This window comes from Oculina patagonica, chromosome 3, assembly GCF_052425735.1.
Source record: "Oculina patagonica isolate OP01 chromosome 3, crgOcupat, whole genome shotgun sequence".
Classification (NCBI taxonomy): domain Eukaryota; kingdom Metazoa; phylum Cnidaria; class Anthozoa; order Scleractinia; family Oculinidae; genus Oculina; species Oculina patagonica.
In genome coordinates this window covers 8,302,434-8,330,087 of record NC_135760.1, presented here as the reverse complement: position 1 = coordinate 8,330,087, position 27,654 = coordinate 8,302,434, and the positions used below count along the sequence as shown (strand labels likewise).

The following is a 27,654-nucleotide window of genomic DNA, read 5'->3' as shown; positions in this document are numbered from 1 at the left end:
TGACTTAATGCGCGTTTTCCCGCGCTCTTCACCAGTTGCCTGTTTTCCCGCGCCTTTTACCGGTTGCCTTTTTTTTACACGCATTTCACCGGTTACCTGTTGTCCCGCGTTTAGCGCCAGTTGCTTGTTTTCCCGCGCTTTTCACGGGTTGCACGTTTTCCCGCACTTGGCACTGGTTGTACGTTTTTGTTTCGAGTTCTGATTGGTTCAAGGCCGCGTTATTTGGGTGTATTGTGATTGGCCAGATAAAATTACGACAAACACTAGACAACTGATCCAACATTGATGAAATTCAAGGCAGTATCTAATACATAACAAAGTGCAGAAACATTCTAAGTCAATTACTTACTTTGCTCTCTGTATGAACTTGTAAGTGTTGTCCCAGTGGTGAAGTAGTTCGGTTTCATCCAAATCATAAACTCTGGGGAAAAAACAAGACAAGAAAATAAGGTCACATAACAAGAATTAATATTGAAGAATCTATTTTTGTCACCATATTTGTCAGTGTTAATTAAGCTTAATCACCGACAGGGGGCCGGAAAGATAGACCATGTCATGCACTACGTAGAGATTGTAGAGAAAACATAACCAACCAAGCACATTTAATTTTAAATAACTGTATTCAAGAATCAATCACTCCAACAGCTTACAAACCTGATATTATGATAAATAAATGTCCCAGGGAAAAAGTTGTCAATTTCTCTGGTGATATTCAAAATGAATCCAACTCTAGAAGAAGGAAAAAACAAATAAAAATCACACAAACGCCAAAAGGGCACCTCACCTGATTAGGGTTGAACCTCAGCTCCCATAAGTGAACATCAAATTTGTCAAGCCAAGATAAGGTTTTTAGGACAGAGGACGTTAGCTTACAAAAGGTTACTCTTAAAGTAATTTAGCTGCTCGAAGACAAATCTAGCATCTTTCAAATGAATTAAATTGTGACTTTATAGGGATGCTTGCTTTAATATAAGAGGCTACCACCAATATGAAATGTTTAACATTAAATAGACACAAAGATATATTTATAATAGTTTACCCACCCATTTTCTTTGAGTTCTTCTAAGTTTGAAGCATTCCATTCAGAACCCTATAAAAAAAACATTGTTATGAGACAGTCACCATTATTGTTTGGAAGAAATTAATACAAAGTACAATGTAGCAGGCTGTAATTTACAAGGCAGTGCAAAAGAACTACATGTACACAGCACCCAAAGGCATAAAGCAGTGCACAGACATCCAAGTTGTTTAACATAACACTTTTTTATAGCCAGAAGACCTCAGGCTCTCTGGAGTTTCCCATAGAGCACACATCTGTCTTCAGAACACAGTTTCCTAGATTGCCAAAATCACTACAAGGCAGTTGCTACCAATACAAAATTACTTGCAAAATGACACATACTACACTTTGCAGGGATGTAGCTACACTAAGCCGGCTCATCAATAAGCCCAGCTGGCTTTTCTGGCCTTGGCAGCTCTAGAAGTTTACCCAAGTCTTTGTTTTTATGTGAAACTTCAGCCGGATTTAATTCAGCTGGTGAAATTAGCCAGCATCCAGCCCTTAACAACATCCCTGTATAACATTAACTTACAAAACATAATATTTGAACCGAGTTGTGAAGATGAGTTTACTTACAAGGAAAACATGGTCAAATATTTTAGATGCAGAGTCCATCTGTCCCAGAATAATAATCATCTCTTCATCTATAAATGACCTGTACTCTTTCAGTTCCATTTGTGTTTCCTCTTCAAGCATGGTTCGTATCTTAAAAGACAACACAAGTTGCAGTTAAAAAGTTAGCAAGGTTAGCAATCAGATTGGACCCCCCCAGTTTCAAATGATCTTCTAAGGTGTCTGAGGGTATGGATATTTTCTGCAACTGCACATTTTCCAAGGGGTCGGGAGGGGGGGGGTCCTTAGGAACTTTCGCTACTGTGGGGAATGTATATATAATCTATGGAACTATACAATGGGCTAAGATACATTTTGTAGACCAATTGTCCTTGTTCTGCTCTCTTGCAGGCATCCCAGGAGCATGACTAGGAACATGAAGCAGTAAATTGCCGCAAATGGACAAAATGCTGAAGCCTGGCATACCATCTAGATTCAGAGTCTCAATAATTCTTGTCACTTCCTGTTACTGAGGCAGAAAACTGCTGGCCTAATAACCCACCAGGGTACACCATTTTAAAGATAGGATAAGAAAACATTTCAGAGATCATTGTATACTTCTTCATTACATGTACCTACCTGTCTACATGTGACATCCTCAAGGTCAACTCTTGTCATCACCTGTAATGAAAAACAGAATCTTTAATACAACTTTTGCAGACCAAATATAATAAAAGAAAAAAACTGACAACAAACAGAAACTTAAAATCAGCACTAACCTCCTTAAGCTTGTGGCGAATAAGCTTCATAATAAGTTCCTTTTCAGTACTGCAAACAGATACATTGTGAATTAATATTTTTAAAAAAATGTCGGGGATCTGGATCAAACGATCCCGGCAGTTTTGACCTGGCATTTTATTGGGGTCTGGCATTAATTTTAAGCGAGAAAATATAGTAGTTTTTATTTTGCTGTGTGTCTGTTCAGTTATAAATCAATGACTACCACAATGAACAAATAAACTGGCATGGCCCACAAGCTGCTAGGCTATAGAAATCAAATAATCAAGTTTCATGTACCTGGTGCCTATGGGGGATTCAGGACGTTTAGACTCTATATCCTCCATTTGATCCCTACAAAAAAAGGAAATAAATGCAATTTTGTTCAAAATTATTATCTACATGTCATTATTTAGTTGATAAATTTAAAGTTAATGTTTGTCACCAGGGCTGTCATTAAGTTTTCATAACATTGAAGTTATTGATCACCCATACCATTTTGTTCTGTTTGCAAGTGGAACATAACACCAATCAACATTTTTACCTGTAACATTGGGTGAACTCAGCCGTAATATTATTATAGCTGTTATGAGTTACAGCCCTTAATGACAGCCCTGGTCACTGACTCATAGTTATTTTGTTGACAGCAAGAGGTTTTGATGGCTCAATAGCTATCTTGATAACTGAACAATTAATGTGAATTTTGGATACTAGATACATTAACAAAATGTATTAAAGTGCTACTACGATCAAATTTTGAAATACCTGTTTTTTTCGTCCGATCGGTAGTTAAACTTCCGTAGAACATAAATTTCAACGCGTATTCTCATACGATGAAGAAAAGTATACTTTTTCGGCCATGAAACTTGATGGATTTTCGTCCGCCATTGAACCGCCATGTTCCTGTGGCCTGGTTACCAAAGGAAGATGGTTTCCAATGACTACGGAGGCCAGGCTTCCCGGGAAAAACAATTGACGTCATTTTCTCAAGTCAAAGCCCGCACATGGCTAATTTCGCATATTATTTCGCCCACTTCGGTCACTTCGATGCGGAGCTGGTTTCGTTTTTTCAATGGTGGGAAGTCGCTGTGTCGTTCAGGATTGCAGTCATTGCTCAAATCGAGCAGCAGGAATCGCCCTGCATGCTAGTCCAACGCACAAAGCCACCAGAGATGCGTGGATCCGCTTCGTGAGAACGAAGCGAAAGAATTTTCATCCGAGTGACAAGACACGATTCGTCGTTTGCTCCGTGCACTTCGAGGAAAGCTGCTTTACTTGGGCTTTCGACCCAAGTCAGCGAAGGCAAATCCAACCTGGATCCTTGCCTACCATATGGAAAAAGGAGAAGAGAGCAAATGTTCAGGATCAATTGAAGAGAAGTCGACGCATGAAAGAGAAGGAGCGACAGAAGGTAAGCTTATAATTTAAAAAGCGCGCCAAATCAATGTGTGAATTTAGCATACTCTGTTGTCGGTAGCGAATTCTTGCGTGCATTCGAAATGCTTACAAGCAGAAATCCCAATACACTTCTACATATGTTCTTCATATGGAACTTGATAAACGAGTGCACCACTTTTCGTTGTGTTTTATTGATCAAGCTAAATTTTATCTTCTACTCAAGGTTTTAATGAACTTGCTGGAAGGCACATGTGGCATGTCTTCCTCAGTTTCCAGTAGTAGTGCCATGGACATAGATGATGTGAGTAAATAATTATTTGTTTCTTACCAGTTACACTCATACATTTCGAGACAGAAAGTCAACATGACATTTTCGTATTTTTATTATGTTTTTAGGAACAGTGAGTTTATATAGAACGAGTTAATAGTTAATTTTGAAGAAGTTCATCTTTACAGAAGAGATGATTTAAAAAAATATTTCTTTAGATCTCTCTAGCTAATGTTAGTCCACTTACCTTTCTTCCAAAGGTACAATAGTCTTTGTATGCTTTTTCAAATGTATTAGGTTCATTTGCACAATCTAAAAACATGATCTTCCTCTTAATTTCTTGTCCTACCTCACTCTTATTGAAAACTTATCGAAACATGACCTACCTTTTTCTTTTTTTTTGGCCATGTTTGTAGTCAGAGATAGGCAACATTTAAACTAATCACAACTTCTCATTCCAAAAGGATGTGTCAAAATCTCCGAGTGAAGCTGCAGATTCTGCCAACGCTGCTATGCCGTGTGAACCTGCAGATTTTACCAATGCTGCTATGCCGTGTGAACCTGCAGATTTTACCAATGCTGCTATGCTGTGTGAACAAGCAGCTTTGGCCAATGCTGCTATGCCGTGTGAACCTGCAGATTTTACCAATGCTGCTATGCTGTGTGAACAAGCAGCTTTGGCCAATGCTGCTATGCCATGTGAACCTGCAGATTTCACCAATGCTGCTATGCCGTGTGAACCTGCAGATTATACCAATGCTGCTATGCCGTGTGAACAAGCAGCTTTGGCCAATGCTGCTATGCTGTGTGAACCTGCAGATTTTACCAATGCTGCTATGCCGTGTGAACAAGCAGCTTTGGCCAATGCTGCTATGCCGTATAAACCTGCAGATTTTACCAATGCTGCTGTGCCGTTTGAACCTGCAGATTTTACCAACGCTGCTGTGTTGTGTGAACAAGCAGCTTTGTCCAATGCTGCTATGCCGTGTGAACCTGCAGATTTTGCCAACATCATACCATCATCTGTTGATACGTCAAACAGTCATGAGGTTTCAACTCAAACTGAAGATGTTGAGAAAGATGATCTCTCTCAGGGACCCTCTCCCTCTTCAGCTAATTGGGTGTCTGATAAGGTATTGTTACCTAGTTTATTCCAATGGTTCAATAAATAATAATTGAAATATATAATTTTCTTGCGACAAGTCCTGTTACCTTTGCTGTTATTACCATCACAATTTACCTCTTGAATGGGCCAGAGTCCAGATTAGACATTTATGAGAAGAGGTTGGGATTCTTTAAAAAAAGGGATTTTATGACAGTATCTTTACATTTCATGTAGTTTTGATTCCCCCACCCCCTCCCAACCTGATTCCTGAACTGAAATAAACAAAATTTCTCCACACCTACTAACATGTGAATACATTACAGACCCCAACAGCCACCCCATGTTCCAGCTGTGCCTCTCTGCGACAACAGAAGAAAAAGCTGCAAAGGCAACTGAGGGCACTTGAGTCCAAACTCGAAGACAATCAGTCCAAGTGGTCCAAGACATTTACATTACTAAATACAAAACCAAATGTAGTTTCAACAGGTAAGAGTCAACCTGCACCTGATCACCACAACTAATCATGATCACTGTTTATGAAATACACATAATTATTATTATATACAGTACATCAAAAAGAACCTAAACAGACATTGACTGTAAACTGGGATTTATATGGTTACATTAATCTTTTTACAATCAAAAACAATAAATTTATTTTTAGAGTCTCAAACAGATGAAGTGGTGATGCTAGATACAGAGGAGGTTAAGATGGAGGACTCTGGGCCAGAGTGCAATGAAGCCATGGAGGAGGAAGATGAAGGGACAGTAGAGCAAGGTCAGGCAATAGATGATGATGGGGACCCAGACTGGACACCAGAAGAAGCTGAAAATGCCTACAAGCAAGCAGGGGATGATGAATGTGACCAGAAGCCAAACCCAAAGTATGCATGGCTATTATTATTTTAAGCACAACATAGTAATGAAATAATGTATACACAGTCTTGATTCAGGTTTTTTTAAATTGATCACTCATTAGCAAAATGAAAAGCACTGGCACCTAATATTGGGTGCTTAAGTTTGCCTTGTGACCTCAATTTATTTGAAGTTTATTCCTCACCCCTTAAAATTTCAAAATAGTTTCATCAAGATTAATTAGTAATTTCTCCTTTGACTGTAAACTTGGAAATGGTTAAACAAGACATGCCACCTTTTTTTGCCCAAAGCATGCACTCACAAATTAAAAGTACAGTTATGGTCTTACATTGAAATTTTCCTTTTATTTTCTATGTTTTCAGATTGAATTGCGAAGGTAAAAACTTCCGAGAGGAACCTAAAGCAATAGTGTTTCTATCTAAACTGCTGATGCTTTTCCAAGCCTGCCATTTGTGCTTTGCCAAGAATCCACTCCTTTCTGTGTCTCAGTCTGGAACAATGTTAACAGTAACATCAACCTGCACTCAGTGCAAGGAGTCATTTACGTGGACAAGCCAGCCATACATGCTCGGGAAGTTCCCTGCCGGCAACCTGTTACTAAGCTTCGCCATACTCTGTTCTGGTGCATCGATAAACAAGATCCTTCTTGTGTTCAAGCACATGGGGATACTTGTTTATCATTATCCAACTTATTATTATCATCAAAGGCATTTGCTGGTTCCTTCCATCATAAAGTACTGGCGAGGCTACCAGGCCGAATTGCTTAGAAAACTAGGAGGAGAAGAAGTGGTGATTGCCGGAGACGGCAGGCATGACAGTATGGGCCATTCGGCCAAATATGGCACATATACACTATTCTGCTGTACCATTGGTTACATTATCCATATTGTACTAGTACAGGTAATATTTTTTTCCTTTCTTTTATGCAGAATTGTCATATGCTGGCATAGGAAAAAAAAGGGCAAAAGGGGGAGAGCTGGGGTAAAGTTCACATCTTACAATTGTGACACATGCTTTCCTTCTTGTATAGTAACAATTCTTTTAAATTAATGCTTTTCAGGCAAACCAGGCAGGAAGTAGTTCAGCAATGGAATTCATGGGCTTCCAAGAGGCATTGACCTTTCTACTTGGCACAGCAGTTATAATAAAAGCCTTTATTTCAGACCGTCACTCTCAAATTGCTAAGTGGATGCGAGTGGAGTGCCCTAAAAAGTGTAAAGATATTGGAAAACCGGTCATTGACCATTTTTTTGACCTTTGGCATATAGGGAAAAGTAAGTTGCTGAATACAAATATCCTACATTATTATATGACACATTACAATATGGTCTGCAGAAATTTTTTTAGCTCAATATCACTCACTGCCTTTTTTGCCAATATTTACAGTGTTTTTATTTTATTTATTTATTTAGTACAATTAAATGGCCCATATAAAAACTAGATAATGCAATACAAAGCAATACTGACAAATACAATGCAAACAATAATTAAAATATATAGTTTTATAACAACATGCCCATACCCTATGTAATACAGTTTTTATTTATTAATTACAGAGATCCAAAAGCTGCTAACGAAGCTTAGTAAAGAAAAAGGGATGGAGGCAGTTGGTCGATGGAGGAAAGCCTGTGTCCGCCACTTCTATTGGTCGGTAACATCTACACGAGCTAAGCTCCAGCAAGTCATCATTGCTAAGTTTAAATCATTCCAATACCACATTCTCAATCAGCACACCAACATACCTGAGAGGCTATTCAACAAATGTGCTCATGGTGTGGTTACTACTCAACGCTTGTGGCTCACCAAAGGTAATTACGGCCCTTTTGTAGAAGCTAAGTATGCAGTAAGATTCTATTCTTTTGATATGATTTCTGCAAAATCAAAAACGCTACAGCATGCATGGTTGAATCAGAAGGTCATCCTTAACATATAATATTTGCATTCACTATGCACCCAGAAATGTTATTTTATTCCTGGTTTTATTAATTATCTAATTTCGCAGAGAGGTATTTTAGTCACATTGTTCAAAAAACTGAAATGAGAGGCAGCCCTGTGGAATGTTGGCTGACTTGTTATTACAGTACTACTTTTTTCGCTTATTTTTATGTAAACTTGTGCTGACATTTTTTTTAATATATCAGGTTCAGAGGTATACAGCAAACTGTGCGATACACTGAACAACTCCTTTCTACTGAAAGGAATAAAACAGGCATCTCCAGTTCAGCAAACTAGCTGCCTAGAAGGTTATCATTCTGTGGTGAACCAATTCGCTCCAAAGATGCTAGCCTTTTCCTATCTTGGGATACTAGCCAGGTAATTTTACAACTATTTACAACAATCAACAACAAAAGGGGTTTTTTCAGTTGCTGTAAATATGTGCCTGCAATAGTAGTAACACATAACATTCAAAAATTTATTTAAATGATGCAGACAGGAGCAAAGAAGTGATGTGGAAAACTTATATTTCCTACCAACTTCACTGTGTTTATTTACTTTTCAGAACTATCCTAGCTGCTCTGCATTTCAACTGGAACTTAAACAGAGAGAGTTTAAAGGATGCAGAAGGTGCTACAAAACTTCGTGTGACATACCCTAAGTTCAAAGAGGGGGAGGGAGTAGTGAGGCAAGCCCGTGTCAAGCAGAATTACGGTATGTTATTTTATTGAAACAGATGTGCAGAGCAGTTCTGTAAGATATATGTTCCAGAGTGTACTATATTCTGCTACACTGAATGAATTGTAACCGTGCAATAAATTTATTGTTTCACCTGACTGATAATATTTTCAGGGCTGACCAACAAAATCTCTGCATTTAAATTTTTAGAATTTGTGGTGTTTATCTTCACTCTTCAGGTTATGTTGCCAAAATATATGATACACTAATCACAACACCAAGGGAGGAGTTGGAGAGATTAAAAGAGGAACTAGCAGCACAAGTACCAGAACCACTACATAACATGCTGAATGACAAGGAAAGCAAAGATGAAGCAAAGGAAAAATTCCTGGCAAGGAAGAAAAAGGAGACTGTCATATGCCCACCTACATGTTCGGGTACTATTAACTTACATATTGATACACAAGCACTTGGAGTACATGTCAATAACATGCCAACTGAAGCTTTTAAAAGAGTACAAAATTTTTTAAAAAAATGTTACATAAGGTATAGTTAAAGATCAAATGTTAATTTTGTCATGAGCACAGGGCAAAGAAAAAATCAGGGTCCTGGACAGTCTCAATGCAAAAAACAACAGATTGAAGTAAATTATCAATAATAAAAAGAGGTAGAAAAATCCATATAGGAAACCTAACATTAATATATTTCTCATCATTATGTGCTTTTTATTCATTTTTTTTAGATACTGAGCTACAGCAGCTTGAAAACACAGCTCAAGTAAATACTGGGGAAAAAAGACCTAGAAAAGCACCAACATGTAAAAAATGCAAACTGCCATTGAAAGGTCATAAGAAGGGCCAGTGCGCATCCACTGCAAGTTGATTAACAATGGCCTTCCGTGATTTGTCTTGGTGTTTTGACATTAACCACCAGTTAAAAAAATAAACTCTTTCATCTAAATTTATGATGCCTTCTATCTCAAACTTTATGACACTGCCTATAATGCACCTATCAATGTTAAGTCTGGGGGAGGGAGGGGGGGGGTTGATTACTCTTTCCTTTCCTTCCCTTCCCTGGTTAAGACTTTGGGCCACAGGGAAAAGGGGGATTGGGACTTTTTCTTGCAGATTTTGAAACATAGACCAGTCATGCTGTCCCAGGGTAGTATCTACCCCTCGACCACCCCCACTTGGTCATGATATTGACAAGTGCATAATTCATTTGGTATTTATTACAAAACAAAACAGGTGTTTGTTTTTGCACCCTGAATTATCCATTCAAACTGCATAGCTTTCAATAAACTTGTCCATGTAGGTATAACTGAAGAATGAAAAGCAAATTATTACCAGTCAAGACTGGAAAAAGTAATGTTCTTTGGATAATTCAGTCTTCCTCGACTTCCTCTTCATACCCTGTGTACTGCCCATCAGTATTTGGGAAGGCCTTGCGGATGCTGTTGTACACACAGTTAGGCAGGGGAATCCTATGTGAGGCACCAATGTACTCATACACAAGCCGCACATATTGCCTATATGCTACAGATCTCATGAACCTGATGATTTAATAAACAGGAGATAAAATTAATTTGAATTGTAGACAGTTGTGGTCATTATTTCGGTCTTCTTGTTGTTGGACCCTTTCATTTTAGCATAAGGAGTTGTGTTGAGTAACTTCTGATAACTACAACGGAAGTGCTATTGACGTTTGTTTGATTAAGCATTGCATTGTATAGTTTGATCATTAAATGTGATATTTCCAGACATTATTTGCTGTGGTGAATCAGAATTAGAGAGCCTGTACTAAGACAGGAAACAGTAATTTTAAGGTTTGATATATTTTAGTCCTTATGATTTGGAATCCTTCCACATACAAAACTGGAAACACACTGTCCTGTGACAACTTAAAATAAGCGAACAACACTTACTCTGGCTCAGCTGCATTTTTGTCAGTTTTGGTTGTGGCGTAAGATTTCTTAGCCTTGGTCTTGAGGCCTATTGCTGCAGTAGAGAGCACCCAAGAGTTTAAACAACAAGCAGCATAGCCTGGATGCTCGGTAATGCATTGGCCCTCTTTCTCCACTTCGTACATTCGCTCGTGGCACCTGTCGATATCTGTGCAACACCAGCACTCTTCTGGCTTGGTAATTAGCTCAAGGGAACAATTTGAGCATTTGCACCTACGAATTATTAAAAAGGAAATAGCGTAAAGTTAAAACGATCAGCCGATTTTGAATCGATCCATTGTGTAGATCCTGTTTTGCGTTTCGACAGTTAAAATAAACAAAAACAAGGACTCCTTCGGTCCTGAAACTCAGCTATTCGTCATCCCAGTTTCACCACAGTGAAGCAACAAGTAATACACAAAGAAAAGCGAAAGCAGAGCTCGAAGGAGAATAGTGTTATTGTTGTTAATTCTTCGGCAACAGATCGATGGGATAATGCTCGCGTGTGTGAAATACAGCAAAGAAAACCTCTACATACCAATCACTGACATCTTCCTCGCCAGAGAAACGACTCAACAGAGTTAACTCTTCCTCCTCCTCCAGCTCGAGTTGCTCAATGTACTGGGCAGCCTCTTCTTCGGTCGGCACCGGCTCCACAGAATCATCGTAGCTGTGGATTTCTGTTTCTTGAACTTCCTCGTTTGAGGACGATTCAGATATACTTTCTGAATCGCTGCTATCGCTGCAGGTAAGAAATTCGTCGCTAGAATGCGAACTTGTCATTGAATTTTGTCTAGTAAACGAGACTTCTTGGTGAAATAAACTTTTCTCGATCGATTGACTTGAGAAAATGACGTCACAACAGCAGAACAATAAGGTTTGAATAAATGACCGCAGGCCAAATTCCTTTGATACCGCGGGTTCACTGGAACGTAAATCTTCAATGGCGGACTATAAAACACCACTTTTCCAAGCTCAATATTTTCGGTTTGCGGGACCCAAACTTTATTTTAACGACATACATAGGTACAACGGCATCTGGTAAGCCCTAAGAAACGAGTTTTTGCTTCACTTGTGACATGAAGTTTTGATCGTAGTAGCACTTTAACCTTTCTTTCAAGACTATAGCTTACCATTCATTTATACGAAGTCTGTCTGAGGATATCTTCCTAAAGTAATAATCAGCCCAAGCATGCGACGAGCCATTTGGATAGAAATAATTATTTCTTCTGGCATTATCACCACACTTGTGAATCCACTGTAAGGCAGTCCTGAACAAGGAAATTGACAGAAAAAATTAATTAAAAAAGTAGACAGTTGATGCGAATGTGTTAGGCTACACACACTCGTGACTTTCAACTGAAGGTGCTTCCTTGACTGTTTGCTTATAAAATTGAGGCCCTGGTCTAAATCTTAAATAGTCCATTGTGCATTACACAACATATGATTTAATGAACATGTAGTAATTACTGTAAGTTACATTAATGAACTCACCACATGGTTTGAACCGAAATCGGCTTGAAAATGTGTGCTCTATCAGCTGACGTCATTTTGAAGCCACTGTCGAATACAAATGAAAATTGAAATGAGATTAGATGTTCATCAAGAAAACTGACTAATATTCATAATGGCCATCACATTTTTGTTGTTTTCACTAAATTTGTGTAGTGAAATAACTCTTCTTCCAGTGTACAAGATTGTTTGCATGTACATTAAGTTGTGCACAAACATGTGACTGTAAGGGTAGCGAAGCGCATTGTGATCCCATTTCATGCACAAATTTTAACCAAATTCATGTATCACGCATGCAGTTAGTTACTCACCCATCGCCATCCAGCTGTATGGTCGTGTCTCTGTACAGCGGAACCACAAGACCAATTGTGGCCCTGAAAGGCAAAAATTATGCACTGTTGTTATACATTGATATAAAAACTGTAACATAATAATGCATAATAACTCCACATGAAGCTAATTTGTGGTTTGGTTTGAACTTTTCAAACCAGTTTGATGTTTATTTCCCTTTTTTTTAGTTATCATAATGATTATAATAAATATGAAACAATGTTCAAAAAGTAAAAATCAAACTGTTTTGATTAAAAGGTCCACAATATACAGGTGTAGCTAAATTAATTCTCGTCCCCAGAGCTGCTTGTCCCTCTTAGCCAGTGAAGCCTGTGCATGAGAAACAGGTGGCTCTGAAGACACATGATTTGTTTGGCTGGATTTAACAAAAGGAACTGCCAATCAAATGAACTGCTTCAAGATTTTTTGGTTATATGTGAGTTTAAAATGGTTGATTTGTTTGGCTTTCCTTTGATAAAATCTAGCCAATCAAATCATGTGTCCCAAGACCCACTTGTTCCTCATGCCCCAGGTTCTGCTGGCTAAGAGGGACAAGTGTCTCTAGGGACTCTGGGGAGAATGAAGATAAATTGTAATTGTCAGAGGAAAAAAAGCACAGTGACACGTCACAAAACATCTTACTTGTCAGTCCAGTCTATGCCCATAACAATACTTTGCTCTTCCTCATCTGGACCAAATGCCGACACAATTGTTAGATAGCGAATTCTGTTTGGATACTGGCTTTCCAATTTAATGACCTACACACAGAAATAGCAAAGTGTGTAGAAAAAAAATAAGATTACCAAATAAACTGAAAATACTTTATGTACCCTAATTGACAGAACCAACATGTATGTCGACAAACAATCTGGCAATGTACAAGAAATTACACTTATGTCCAGGATTGAACGCAAGTATTGTTTAATGAGTACTTCATGTTTGACTGTATTATTTGACATTTCCATATTACTTCATATTTGACAAATTTTGGTGTGTTTTGGTGAACTTTTGTTAATGAGGACACTTTGTGATGGCTGTCATGAGGAACGTGAATCTCATTAGCGTTCAATCCTGGACATATCTGCAATTTTGCATGAAATTCTCTATACACCGAATGCAAAATTATTAATATGGCGGACCACTCATTCGGTGCCTGGGACGAGTCGCATGAAAGCGAGGCTAGTTAGGCCTTGATGTTTTGTTTTGACAATGCTTTCCCAGAAAAGCCTTGCTTCGTGGTCGTCGTTGACGGGCCTGTTAAGTTTCGACCTTCTTACGAGTTTTTGGGTTCGTTAATGCTACCTGAAGGGAAAAGAATCTTCCACAGCAGAGAAAATTATATTTATCAGTTTCCCCTTTCGCCTCCGAGGGGAAATCAGATGAAGGAAAGGAGTTCACGGTCGCCGAAGGAACTTTTTATAAAGTTTGTTCATTACATTTCAGGTTAGAAGATCTTAGAAAATGTGTAAGCGATCACATTTAGCTCCAAGTCATTCTTATTTGGCTCAATGCTTTCACTAGCTTTGACTATGGGGGCAGTTGAATTTCATTCACTTGGTTAGTATTTGTTTCGTGCGATTCCCTGCGAGTGTAGCGGACACAGACAAAGCCAGAAATGAACAACTCCTTTTGAAACAGAGGATATCTTGGAAGTGGAGCTTTACTTTACCTTGGGGAAGGTACTGGCCATGCAACTCGCACATAAGCCCGTCATTTAAACAATTTTTGTAAGATCTTCTAACCTGAAATGTACATGTAGCGAACAAACCTCAGTCACTAGTTCCCGCGGCGGTCGTGAACTCCTTTCTTTCGTCTCAACGAATTGCATTGATCCACTTTTTCGCTTAGAGGCAAACGATGAACACTTCTATCACTTCTTGTGGCATTCAGAAACACCGCAACTCGTAGATGCAGCGAAAAGAAACATGCACCAGATCGACTAACAAGCAACACTTTTGTAGGAAAGCATTGTCAAAACAAAACACCAAAGCCTCACTAGCCTCACTTTCATGCAGCTTGTCCGAGGCACCGGCGGAGTGGTCCGCCATATTTGCATTCGGTGTATGTAGACTCCATAAAGGGACAAATTGAAAAAAACTGCTGATTCAACCATGAAACAATCTGTGTAATAGATCCACTCTTTCCTCCCCTCCCTGAACTTGCCCAAAATTGGCAGTTCTACAGTAAGTACATTGTAAGCATACTTTATGCACTTTTCTTCATATCCAGGAGATTTGACAACTCATCTGGGAGACCATGAAATTTGGCTTGTATCCTGGAGATTCCCAGATTTCAAACCGCCGAAGCAGCTGGTACATGTACATGAATACAGTTTGCATTATAGATTGAGTTTGGACTTCTAGGGCTCGAGACTAACAGTAGCCAACTAGCCAAAGGCTAGTAGAAATGCTGTTTGGCTAGTAGATTTTGGGCTTTTACTAGCCAAAATGGCTAGTGAAAGGAATTTTTTTGAAAAGAAACCACAAATTATAAACGACTCTGAGAGAACAGAACTAACAAGTACAAGCTTAGCATGCTGAAAAGCGAACAAACAGTAACTCTTTTTTGGAATTGGGTATACTAAGGATTTTGTCCGATTTCTCATTGGCTTTTGTCTTTTGTCTCAAAACCACACTTGAAAGTTCTGGCTAGTAGAAATTGGTTTTAGCTAGTGAAATCATAGAGCTCTGTTACTAGCCACTAGGCTAGTTAGCCAAAAAGTTAGTCTCGAGCCCTGACTTCTGTAATGTTCTAAGCAAGTAGTTGCTACTAACATTAGTTGCTGCTGGGCAAGTGAGTCCTGTTTGCTTTATGGGCATGATAATCCTATAATAGTTTGACCTTCCTAGCAGTAACATACACTGTAGTGTAACAAAGATTGAATAAACATTCTTACAAGTCTAAGAACATCTTCATCCCGTAACAAATTGACCATAGCCTGTAAATGCAATTGCATCTCCCCTGAAATAAAAATAATGGAAATTATACAAAAACTTTAGTTATCACTACGTACATGTACAACCGTATTATAAAGTATTATACTATCATAATGTACAAAAATTATTTTAAGCCCATTCAATTAAAGCCAACATTTTGAACCAACATTGTCAACCTCCTAACACTGTTGAGCGTGTTGCTTGATGTTGTTGCAAACTGACAAAAATCAATAATTTGCAACATGTTGCCAGACTGTTCTGCATGTTTTTTCAAATGCTAGATGTTTCATAAACGAAATATTGACTTGAATAGATCTTACTTCCCTCTAACATGCCTGAGCAGGGTAGTCAATTGGTTTCAAAATTTTTGACAGCACTATCCAACCTCAACTACATTGGATAATGCTGTCCTGCAAACTGCCATTCATTTGACACATCGAACACATGTACAGTTAATCTTTTCTTAATAGAAATCTTGAAATGAAAATTACTAATATAATATTAACCCTATTCAGACCGGGCTCTTTTGGACCTTCTCTGACCCCCTATGTAACTTCCAGAATATTTAAGTAATCACAATGAAACTTATGGAATGTATAGTAGGTCCAAATATCTTTCTTTTGGTATACGTCACGTGGGATGATGACGTCACACCACGTGACAACTACATCATGATTTTAAAACAGTCGTCATCTTGGATCTGCCATCTTGGATTTCAAAATTTTTCCAAAATGCCAGAAAACCACCCAAAATTACTACAAAGTACACAAAATCAAGAAAACTGTACCTAAAAACTACATGTACCTCAAAAGGTAAAAATTAATTGCATTTAAGTTAATTTTCATTAATAGAAACACGAAAATTACTTTTTTTGGAAAACATGCCTGTCAAAATGCCGTCACCATGGTCATGTCAAGTTCTTGACACAACAACTTATCCAACCAAATTATTCCCAGATAAATTTTAGGTAAACTCCTAAAGTTTGGCAGGGTTTGATTGAATCTTGAAAAAGTTATAAGTGCTCAAAGTCAGCGCGGGCCTCAAGAGCCTCCCCCCCCCCCCGGTCTGAATAGGGTTACACTGCTTGTCAGCTAAGGCCATATTTGTAAAAATTTGTTTTTTATAACAAAGATTATCATGATCCCTTCCTACCTCCATGTTTGGAAGCCTGCCGAGCAAAGTCTCCATCAGGTAAGGCATATGCTGCTCCTTTGGATGCAAAGAATCCTTCAAAACTCGACCTGAAAAAAGCAACAAGATAAGAGTCAAGCACATATAGCATCTTCAAAAATATACAGTTTACAGTAAAATCCTGATTTCTCAACCTCCTGGGGAAACAAAATTACTTCAAAGAATTTAAGGGTAAAAATTACAGAGGTGCAGTCAACCTAAGGGGAACAAAAATTAGTTTGGGTGAGGGTTCGCGAAATCATGATTCTTTTGTTCTGCGATCCACTAGCGAATAATTGAAGGGATTATTTTCTTTATCACACCTTAGTTGATAATTTGTGTATAATTTGTATAATGTATATTGCATCTATGCCAACTCTCCCGGATTATCCGGGAGTCTCCCGAATACAGGCTGAATCTCCCGGTCTCCCGTACAGGTCGCCAAATCTCCAGGATGCGAAGGAAATTTCTAAAAAGTACGTGTTTTCACACCTATTTTGGTCGATTCTGGGAGAAAACTTGAAAATATTTGACGTATTTTTGTGGATGACTCGGTGAAGCTTAATTTTTTACGCAGTTTTCGAGTTTGGCAAGAGGTGTCTTGACGCAAAATTGGTGGTCTCCCAAATCTTGATTTTTTTAGGTTGGCATCTCTGATATTGTAGCAAAGTGAGATGCTAATAGCAAATACTATTGACACTATTGAAAATAAAGATATCCAGCTATGAGAGCATCAGGATTATGAAATATGCTACAGTAACTGTTAAAATTGTTATTTTTCAGGGACAGTAATCATATGCATTCACAGTGCAATCCAATGTGTGGGTCCTTAAACAAAACAATAGTCTTTTATCAAGATTAGGAAGTAAAACATAATTAATTCTTACAAGCTCAGCAAATTAAAGATAATCAATTAAAACTCAAAACATTTTACAATGCTCGATGTAGCCAATATTTTAAAAGCTTCAAAGCAACTAAGACTGATGCTGTTTTAGAACTCTGCAACTGATTACAGCAAATTCAGATTGCATGACACATAACAAAGGAACCCCAAATGAAACAATGGATCAATACATCAATTAGTGAAATACAAATTAATCCTTTGTAATTAAAAGCATCATCAAAAGCTTTGTCGTCTTGTAAGGGTGGCTTACTTAGCTAATGCAAGGTGCTAATTGCAGGGTGGGGGTCTTAAATTTAGGAATAAAGTACACAGTACACACTTTTCTTATATGTATCTAATATAACACAACTATTTCTTTCTCCGACTGTTAATGTAGTCGGTGTAATATTTAATATGCATTAACTCATATGGTAATGCAACTTGCTGGTACAATCATGTACAGGTTTATGCAACAGAGCATGCATTCCTATGGTTAGTAGCGCAAAAAGCCATGTGGGATTTAGTACGTTTATAAGAAAGTTCACAAAAATGTTAATCATGTGCCAACGCATGTGATTTATAGCACAAACTTTTCACGTGTTCTTTCAACATCCTAAATGCTTTATTGCGTAGATAAAATAATCATTGTGGTAAAACAAAGAAAAACATGGTCTGTTGCCTCTATGAAATGACTACAATTTCCTTGTGGTTTTTCCAGTATAACAGTCAAACCCTTTTAGGGCCTCTTCATATGATCCCGGTTGACCGGGCTGGCCCAGTTACCGAGATCTCGGCTCACTCCTATTTTCTTGTAAAATTTTGGATGTGTTCATATGAGAAGGTGGGCCAGCCCGGTTACCGATATCTCGGTTTCTGCAACCGAGATCTCGACAACCGGGAAGAATATTTTCCCATATGAACGCTCCAGCCCGGTCGCCGGGACGCAACTTTTTTTGAGAAAATAGCTTCCCTTTCGTAATTGGGCGGTCCAAATGGTTTAATTTTGCCTTGTATCTATTTCCACTTCAGAAATATGCGAATTAGCTTTATTAATAAAGTTAAATGGGTCAATAAAGCTACGATAGTCGCGAAAGATGCAACTTTATGTGTCGCCATTTTGCCTTCGTTTCTTGAATTTTATCCCCGTCAACCGGGCTAAAATTTTCCATATGAACAGAGGTCAAAATCCGTCCTGGTAACTGAGACAGCTCGTAAACCGGGCTCATGTGAAGAGGCCCTTAGACCAATCAAATAATACCTGTATAGTGTAAGCTAAATATAATCTAAGAAATGTGCATAAAATATCTGCAAGGAACACATCAGTAAATTTACTCGCAAAATGTACATGCACAGTGTAGTAAATTCTTTAAAAAAAAAAATCATTATAATTTTGTCAATACTCATGCGTGGACAATTACGCGAGAAACTGATGCCAACAATTAATTAAAGTGCATTAAATTTCTTCAGGCCAGAATAAAATTGAAATAAAGCACAACTACATTTTCTATTTTGGGCAAGTTATTAAGTTATTTTGGTTCGAATTCCGACGTATTAAAAGGTTATCTCGCTATCCATCTTTCACCACTTGTGATCCCATCAAGTTAAGGTTTTCCTCCGGTGAATACTTTTCATCTTTTAATTGACTTTCAATATAAAGTGACAAAACCTCACCCCGAAAAAGTAACTCTGACGAAGAAATAAACCTTTTATATTCAAGCTAAAGCAAAATTCGAGGGATTATTTAGATGAACATATACGGAAAATTTTGTCAAAACTCGCCAGAAATATGTCGAATTTGAATTCAATCACTCATCACGGAAGAAGCCAATTTTTGGTGCGAAACCTTGCCTGTGATTTGAATGAAACCAGATTGTTCAGATTCATGACAAATAACATAAGAGAAACAGGTCTTGGCACGCTTAAAACATCAAAGAAACAGTAATGGCCGATGTATCTGCAAAACAAGTTAATATAGGGGAAGATCTATAGCATTACAGATGCGGACCAATAAGCTTAAGTTGTATGATTGTTTTGACGAGTTGTGATTCACGGGTTACAAAACTATGAAAAACAACTTACGCTCGAGATCTATTTAGTGAGCTATCTTCCTGATCTTCGTCGACGTCCTAAAAGTGTATTAATCAAATTAAACATCGGCACAGGGGCAGAAATTATTTGCACGACGATCAAACGCGATCGTGATAAGAAAGAAAATTGACAAGAAGGCACAATAATTATAGGCGTACGCAAACTACAATTTACCGAGTCCGTGCCCAAACTGGTACTCTCCGATGCCGATGGAGACCTCAAAACCGTCACTAACGACATTGGACCAACTAGATCACATCGCTAACTGCTACAACTGCAAAGTGCTTCTACATCAATGATCAAATTCACTGCTAAAATTTGCTTGGGTCATTCCCAAAGTAAGGATGGGCCGATACTCGATACCAAATATTCGATACATCGATATTTTGACAATTTTGAAAAGTATCGATACTTTCGAAAAATATCGCACTTTCGATACGCTTTCGATACTGCACACGTGACCTGAGCCTGCGGTCTTCTGATCAGCACCTGCGGTTGAAAAATACAATTTTGCTCAAAGAAATATTGATGTTCTTGTCAATAATTGAATTTTTCTTGCCTTGACTTAATGTCCACACATTGCTGATGCAACAGTGAAACAAAAAGACCAAAATCAGCATTCTTGGCTAACATTTATAATGCCAGGTCTGTCCTTTGTATGGTCACGTGACAAACCAATGACATCAGGATGGAAATGACGTCATAATATCGAGATCGAGATCGATATCGAGAAAAAAGGCAAATATCGTATCGATATCGTATCGTTTTGAAAAACCAGTATCGGCCCATCCTTATCCCAAAGACAAAAATAAAGATTTGGCAGCTACTGCGCATGGGCATTGTTGTCAAGCCTCGTTCCCGCTAAAGATTCCTCGTTTTTGAGGCAATTTTAGTTATTTTAAGCGTTATTTATACCTTACCAAAACAATAAATCGTTGAACGTCCTGGTGAGTAAAGTTAGGTGCCGCATGATGCCTTTCCTGTCATTTATGAATAAGAATTGCCAGTGACAAGAGGACTACTTCGAACCGGCGAACAGTACGCTTGAATGAATTCGCCCACCGGAAGTCGGCGTGACATGACCTTGTCATCGAACAATGCCCACGCGCTAATCTCAGACGACAGGAATTTAAGGGATCGAAAAAGATGGTTCAACCGCAAGTGACAAGAGAAAAAGAAAAAAAAAATGTGCATATTTTCATTGTTTTTAAATAAAAACCGTTGTATTGTCTGTATGCTCATGTATCAAAGATCTACAAGCGTGTTGCCTGTATTGCGCACTTCCTTTGCAGTATGTCAAAAAGATTCATGCACGTGACAAATGCCTGGGAGGGTACTTGAAATGTCAAAAAATTGAAGCTTCTAGTTCCAGCTCGAATATCGCCTACGTGAAAGAGTAACGCAATTTCTAATACAGATCACTGTATTGCAAATATGTCCATTGAATTGGAGATGATTTGAGGAGGGCAAAATAACCTCTTCACTTCTGCAGGCTAGATTTCGTTTCGTGTGCAAAACGATCGAGAGCCGATCGCATACCTTTAAAAGGTATTTTAAGAGATTTTAAAAATAGAATCACTTTATACAAAATGCCATATATTAAAATCGCACATGGAATGAAACCGAAAACTTCAAATTTCAGAAAATGAAATTTTATACTATGTAAATATTATACTTTGTAAAAACTGGACGAATTAAAAAGCTCATAGCTAGTTTACGGCTTTTTATATCCAAACTTGGTCAAAAACGCTAAAAAATCCTTGCTGTTTACTTTACGGATAAAGACGAGAACAGCGTTAAGCATCTTTGGATTTTAATTTTATTTCCTTTCCAACAAGCGCTCGGAAGTTGTTCTTCCATTTAGCTACTTCCTTCTCCTCTCATTTTGTAGTTCTAATGTCGCCAATTAACGGAAAACCATCCGCTCATTTTAATGCCCGCGGTTGTGATATTCGTTTTACCGGAAAAGTGAGATTGTTTGAATTCCATTAATCGTTTTGCGCGCTCTACCTTACCGGTAGTGTTTCAAAATCAGCGCGCAATATACTCACAAAAAATAACATGTTCGTACGGTCGCGCGGTAGACGTGCCTGGTCGCTCACCACCAATACAGTGTACGGGCATTGCGCATTTTTTTTTTTTTTTAAAAAATATTTTTTTTTTTTTTTCTTATTTCGCATTCATCGTGCGTAGCGGAATGATGTTAAAACATCAAAACATCATTCCGCTACGCACGATGATTGCGCAATGAGCAATTAAAGAAGTAAATATATTTTTAATAGCTATGATATGAATGCGAACAATTGTTCAGGTCAAGCACTGATCGTTTTAAATCGAAGACCTTGACTTCAACATATTTTTTTTTACCGGAGTTCCTTGGGTACCAGGCTTTCCTCGCGCGGTTGAAGTAATGAAGTATGGAGGGTGTGACACGTCCCGCTGCGACGCAGGCAGAAGAACGGGAGAACCACGGAACTAACTTTTCTGTATGTTTCTTTGAGTGCGCTTCTTTTAGTAAAGAATGTTTCTTTTATCTTCTTTAAGTACTAATTACCCGGGGGCAGAGGTTCTAGTTTTCGTTCGGGAAAGCGGCGCCCGCGCATATCATAGACTATTCACCGAGTTTCTCTATCCCTCGCGCCTCCCGTTTTGCGCGCGCGTCCAGTTCTTTGGTGATTCTTTTCCCGCGTTCAGTGATCGAAGAAAAGAGAAAACTGATATGAGAGCTGTGAATATAGTCTAACATATCACGGGTAATAAAGTTTTTTAATAGTTTTCTTGCGTGACAAATTTCATCATTAAATTATTATAATCAATGTGTTGTTATGCAATTTTAGTAGTTCAGCGATCGAAAAAATACGAGAAAACTGAGGGCTGTGAATATAGTCTAACATATCACGGAAAAGACTCGCTGGCACCCAAGGAAAAAGAACCTATAATGAGGCGTTTTTAAAAACTTTACAGTCTATTAGATCTGTACACCTGATAAATACAACAGACTGAAAGTAAATAAAAATATTCGATTTACCTCTGAATGGCATCAATGTCTTATTAAATGTGAAAGGTTGTTTGTACAACGATTTTGCTCGTTACCTTAGGAGATTAGTTGGAGAACCTGTTTTAATAATTTTCTTGCGTGACAAATTCCATCATTAAATTATTATAATCAATGTGTTGTTATGCAATTTTGGTAGTTAACCTTAATACGAGATACCGGAAAACTTTTAATTATGTCAGGAAGCAATCTTTTGTCAGAAAGGTAAACAAAAACTGAAAAGTGAAAAAACATTTACTGACAAATGTCAATACTACGTGCGAATCTATTGGTGTAGTGACGCTTTTGACGCCATTGTACCTCATTGAAGCAGGATATATTTTATGCCTTGTAAAAATCACTTCAAATCTGTGTGTAATATCAAAGTGAACAAACTAAAAATAACCTAGCAATGGCAATCCATTTGAATGCAATTTGTTGCGCGATTTCGAACTTTTTACTTGTTCATTTCCGCCAAGGTCACCCTCGAGGCTCGCGCGACAAAACGCGCGCGAACTATTTAATTTAATGGGATAAAATTGTTCTAAAGACCATTCCTTTGATGAAATTTCGTTACGCGGTTTTTGTACAATACAAAGCAGCCCTTTGAAAATTATACAACATGTTGTGCGATAAAACATTTGGTGACCTTTTCGATGCTCAATTGCACAATTCTTTGACCCTTTATATCGCGAATTTGCCCGATCGTGAAATACCGAGCTATAGATACTGATCGAGGTTCTTTCAAGTTTGGGTGTTACATCTATCGATCTGATGTTATGCTTGTTATGCAAAATCAGATATAAATCGTAGCTTTCGATCATAAATCACTGCTCGATATAAACAAACCAAAACAAAGGAAATAAACCTGTAATCACCCGAGCAAGGTCTTGTATAGCCGGCCAAGGAAATGAACCAATTTTCACATGACAAAAAGACAATTCTTTCTAGCAATGCAATCAAAATTAATCCCTTGACTATAAAAGGAAATTTTTCAACTTTCTACATGCCACGTTTGATCTTTAGCTTTGTTTTTCAAAGCGAGAGTTTAAATCCAGCGGTTCTCTTTTGTCCTTATTCAGCTGAATCGCTCGCTATTTTCAAAGCACGAGAGACCCCTAATAGCGTGTTTACGCGTCCGATCGTAAATGTAGCGAAGAAATGTTTTCAGAGGCACGCTCTGATTGCGGTCTGCAATACCTTCAAGTGCAGGGAAATCAAAACAGTTTCGCTAAGACGTGTTTACAGCGGACAACAATTCGAGCTTCGCGCAGATCTACTTGATATTCACAAACATGTACAACCAGGCAAAATCACCCACCTTTTGGTAAAGAGTCGGAAATTCTTGGCTTTCTTTGCGGCGCGACGAAAGACTTGCAAAATCCTATGATTGCCAGAGGACATGTTGGCCTGTATCTTCGAGCACTTTTACAATGTCACATCCTAGTCTTGAGTGCGGTGCTCAGATTAGTTAATCTCTGTGAATAATAATATTTTGAAATTGTAGTCCCACCGGGTTCATCACCCAGTAGTGCGAATCACTCATAAATTATGCCATTGATCGCTCGCATGAAATTGTCCACAGCGCAACTCGAATTACGCCAAAATCTCCCTTCTTGTAACACTTGTTGCAGCGCTTTTCAACGAAGTACGCTAAAGCCACGATTCACTGATTCTAAGCTAATTATATTGTCGTAATAGGAAGTTATGATTTGCTAATCCCAAGTGGAAAGCAGTGTCAATATTTTGGCAACTGCTATAATTTATGCGCATATTTATTAGCTCTTCGGTCAGTCTGTCAATCACACACACGATCAAAACTACCGTACCGAAAAAGAATTGAATGACTTTGACAATGAGAAGAGAGTTGCTTGTTTTATGACCTTTTATGGTAGAAATGTTCTAGTACAGGTATTTTTCAATGAATTGAATACCGCAGTGTCCAAAACTGAAAATTATTTCCTCGTAGTCAGATTTTCATTTCCGTATGGATCAACCGCAGTTCAACCGAAAATCGGATCAAACCTTTTTGTTCGAAATTTCTGGAATAGGAGAAAGAAATTCAATACTACTTTATTGTGGAATAACAAATTTGACGCAAATGTCTTTTATTTTTAAATGCATTGTATCGTTACACAACTTAAACGTGACAGGTTTGGCAAGAAATACACAAAATAAAAATAAAACGTCACAACTTACTATTTCAAATAGCAACACCTCCTTTGTTGCTTTAAATTTTGGTGTTAACTGATTTGAAATTTTTTTCTTGCATCAATAGTAGCTTATCGTTTAATACCCAGATGACGACTCAATTTAAGTCGCGAAACCGTTCGGTTTTTTTTTTTTAAGTTTTGAGCCTCAGTGTAAATATATTTTGTTACCAGTAGCTTAAAGCTTAGCTTATCTAGAACACCAAGCAATCAGCTACACTGCAAAACACCTAAAACGAGCGCCAAAAACTAAATGTCGACCCAGGAAATAAAATTGCCCTTGCCCTTCAATTGGTCAATAATTTCTCAGTCACTCGATATCACACGTGCTTTCTGTTCAACATACCTAACCATCTTTTCCGCTAGTCCCCAGATTACGCTCAACTCGTCCAAAGCGACATGATAAAGTCCTAGGCTCACAACAGTGCTCGAATTGAATGACTTTCGGGATTTTCCGGCTGTTTTCATGAGCGTAGTAGAATAACCTCAATGTGTACTAATGCGTGTTTCTCACGCACAGTGTTTGATCTGCGTCTTCGCACGTACGAAACTGGCATGACAAAGCTGTTTACTACTGTCGCGAAAACAATGCCGTAACAGGTGGAATTTTACGCGCGTCAGTTTTTCCTCAAAAACAAAACATGGTGCGTTCTTTGTTTGGTATCCATAGCAACACCGCGTTTCGTTCCACTGGAAACAATGAAATCTGAAAGTGAATTGTCTAGCTGTCCATGCTAGAGTGTTTGTTTCGTCTGCATGATGTAAAGGCTTTAAAAAGTTCTTTGAACTTGACAAGTCAATCGCTGCAGTGTACCTATCAATTCAATAGCCTCAAGGCAAGCTATCTTAAATAAGGGTGCACGCAGGCTATTACAGTCAATTTTAAATATAACAGTGACGGCGTAAGTTTTTCACTTCCTTATCACGTGACGTGCCCTATGTATGAACAAACAAACGAAATGACGAATGAACGAACGAACAAATAACACAACGAGCGCGAACGTCGAACGATTGAGTGAATAAGGGAGCGGATTACAAACAGCGAATGAGTCGAGTGTTAGAAACCTTGAGTTGTGGACGTTTTCAAGAAAGGTGTAGTGTTTTGATTTTAATGGACAAAAGGTGATGTTACACGAGACGACTTTTGCGCATTTTCGCGTTAAAAATCGATATCGTATACACAACCAAGTTTTGTTGTGGCAACATCCATGTTGTAGGTTTTTGAACTGCTTTCAAAAACTTGCAACATTGTTTTACGAATTATTTTCAACGTTGCGTTAAAAATCGACTCATGTAACATACTGTTGCCGCATCTGAATGTTGCTTAAAAGTTGTCTCATGAAAAATTAAATAATATGGATTAAAAACAGTCCTTCACTTTTTACGGAGGATGATCTTGAAATCGGCTCTGTGGTTTCCCGAAATTGTTAGAACTAAGTGCCAATAAATAACAGTGGTTTCGGCGCAATATTGAGAGTTCATTTGAGGACTGTATCCCCTTATGTGACGTGACTAAATGAATATTGAGCCAACTGTAAAAATCTCTTGACTTTCTAAAGCTAAGCCACTTATTCTGACAAACAACTTCTGTTACATTTCTGTTCCAATAACGTGGCAGAACATTCTTAAGTGTCTCCATGAGAAGAATCTAAATCTGTTTGGTCAAAGTTGGAAAAAATAATAGAAAAATGAAAAATAAAATAAAAAATGCGACTTTTACAATGTATTATTTTTTGCATTTTGGCCCTAAAATGTGAAAAGAAGGGTATGTTTTGTCGCTTTCAGAGTTACCATGGTAATTGATGATGACGTCATACGCTAAGTAGCTTTTACAGCAGCATTACGCGCGCTGATTACGCGTTGCGATAATTTTATATTTCTCGGAGTAATAACCGCCTGACGTAAAAGGAGGTAAACGAAACGTCTTCCCGACATGCATGTAACTGTCTATTTCGTATATCAAAATCCAAGCGAGTCTAAATTCCAAACAGCATAGCTGAGCTGCCCTAGCAGCCCTTCAAGGCTTGCCTCGAGATTATTTTTCATTTTGCGCAAAAAAATAGGAGAGTGCCCTAAAATCCCAGGATAGTCAAGTACAAGTATAGAGGTAGGTGCCTGCGTTCGGGCCTGGTGGCCATCCGTCAAGCTTATCCCGGTCACCGTAACATTTAGCGACTAGGAGTATTTCTACCCCCCCCCCCCTCCCCCGCGTGAGATGGGATGTTAGTCCATCCTTTATACCCCAAAATAATTGAGCGCGGAGGGTGGTAGTGTAATTTAGACAGACGTGGCTGTCCTAGGTTGTTTGATAAATCACGCTTAGAGGGCGCGGTAAAAGACTCAAAACGGTATTTCCAGTTCTGGGAAACAATTTCTGCTGCCTGGTGGCACAGATCAGCGATAAGGAACACGTCACCACCTTTCGGCTATACAGACTAAAATATCAAAACCATTATACGTACCTTTGTAGGAGGGAGTCCCTAATGAGAGAACTACAAATGCATTGAAGAACTGGAACGACAATGGCCGAGAGTTTTGTGGAAACGGAACTCGCAGCCATATTTCGATCAGAAGAACTGACCTTGTGAACTTTTTTTATCAGTTAATAACAGTGCAATAAAGACCTAGTAGCCGAGATGAAATTCGATCTGCACAAACTACATTCACTTCCTCATACGTTTGGACCTTCAGCAGTTTTGTTTCTTGAGTATTTAGAGAGCAACTTATTACAAATGAACTGACAGAAACTGTAGATTAGTGAGTCATTAGTGACCAGGGGTAGTCATTAGTTTAGGTGGCATCCTTTTCTTTGCTTTTCTTTTCAATATATCAATTATTTCCTAAAGCTTACGCAAAAATTTCAAGATTATAATAAACATGTCAAAGATACTCTCAGCATT

The 27,654-nt window shown here is 38.3% G+C and overlaps 3 protein-coding genes across 9 annotated transcripts in view; 1 reads left to right on the top strand and 2 right to left on the bottom strand.

Moving 5' to 3' along the window:
* Positions 1–27,329, bottom strand: part of LOC144646386 (uncharacterized) — a 33,408-nt gene extending 6,079 nt beyond the window's left edge. Inside the window, exons 1-15 of one of the 7 annotated variants that reach the window (XM_078505947.1) lie at positions 25,101–25,175; positions 23,866–24,022; positions 16,522–16,610; positions 15,330–15,394; positions 13,076–13,191; positions 12,415–12,477; positions 12,086–12,151; positions 11,725–11,862; positions 2,690–2,743; positions 2,392–2,440; positions 2,252–2,293; positions 1,637–1,765; positions 1,044–1,090; positions 655–729; positions 350–421 (exon numbers count right to left, since the gene is read on the bottom strand). In XM_078505947.1, coding sequence (XP_078362073.1) covers positions 350–421; positions 655–729; positions 1,044–1,090; positions 1,637–1,765; positions 2,252–2,293; positions 2,392–2,440; positions 2,690–2,743; positions 11,725–11,862; positions 12,086–12,151; positions 12,415–12,477; positions 13,076–13,191; positions 15,330–15,394; positions 16,522–16,610; positions 23,866–23,948 — 1,088 coding nt within the window. In that variant the 5' untranslated portion in view covers positions 23,949–24,022; positions 25,101–25,175. Of the gene's footprint in view, positions 1–349; positions 422–654; positions 730–1,043; positions 1,091–1,636; positions 1,766–2,251; positions 2,294–2,391; positions 2,441–2,689; positions 2,744–11,724; positions 11,863–12,085; positions 12,152–12,414; positions 12,478–13,075; positions 13,192–15,329; positions 15,395–16,521; positions 16,611–19,501; positions 19,549–19,684; positions 19,843–20,430; positions 20,519–23,865; positions 24,228–25,100; positions 25,455–27,216 lie in introns of those variants that run through there. The other 6 variants (XM_078505944.1, XM_078505945.1, XM_078505943.1 and 3 more) reach the window with 6 other exon arrangements.
* LOC144646413 (uncharacterized) lies at positions 4,877–9,597 on the top strand. The gene is made up of 10 exons (XM_078506000.1): positions 4,877–5,188; positions 5,484–5,646; positions 5,825–6,044; positions 6,399–6,936; positions 7,097–7,310; positions 7,593–7,844; positions 8,178–8,349; positions 8,537–8,685; positions 8,889–9,086; positions 9,392–9,597. The coding sequence occupies exons 1-10, from the start codon at positions 4,892–4,894 to the stop codon at positions 9,529–9,531; spliced, it is 2,343 nt and encodes a 780-aa protein (XP_078362126.1). The 5' UTR covers positions 4,877–4,891; the 3' UTR covers positions 9,532–9,597.
* On the bottom strand, positions 9,671–11,438 carry LOC144646459 (P2X purinoceptor 7-like). The gene is made up of 3 exons (XM_078506058.1): positions 11,130–11,438; positions 10,574–10,825; positions 9,671–10,201 (listed from the first exon to the last, which is right to left on the bottom strand). Exons 1-3 carry the CDS (start codon positions 11,372–11,374, stop codon positions 10,033–10,035), a joined length of 666 nt encoding a protein of 221 aa, XP_078362184.1. The 5' UTR covers positions 11,375–11,438; the 3' UTR covers positions 9,671–10,032.
* Positions 27,330–27,654: the final 325 nt, after the last annotated feature.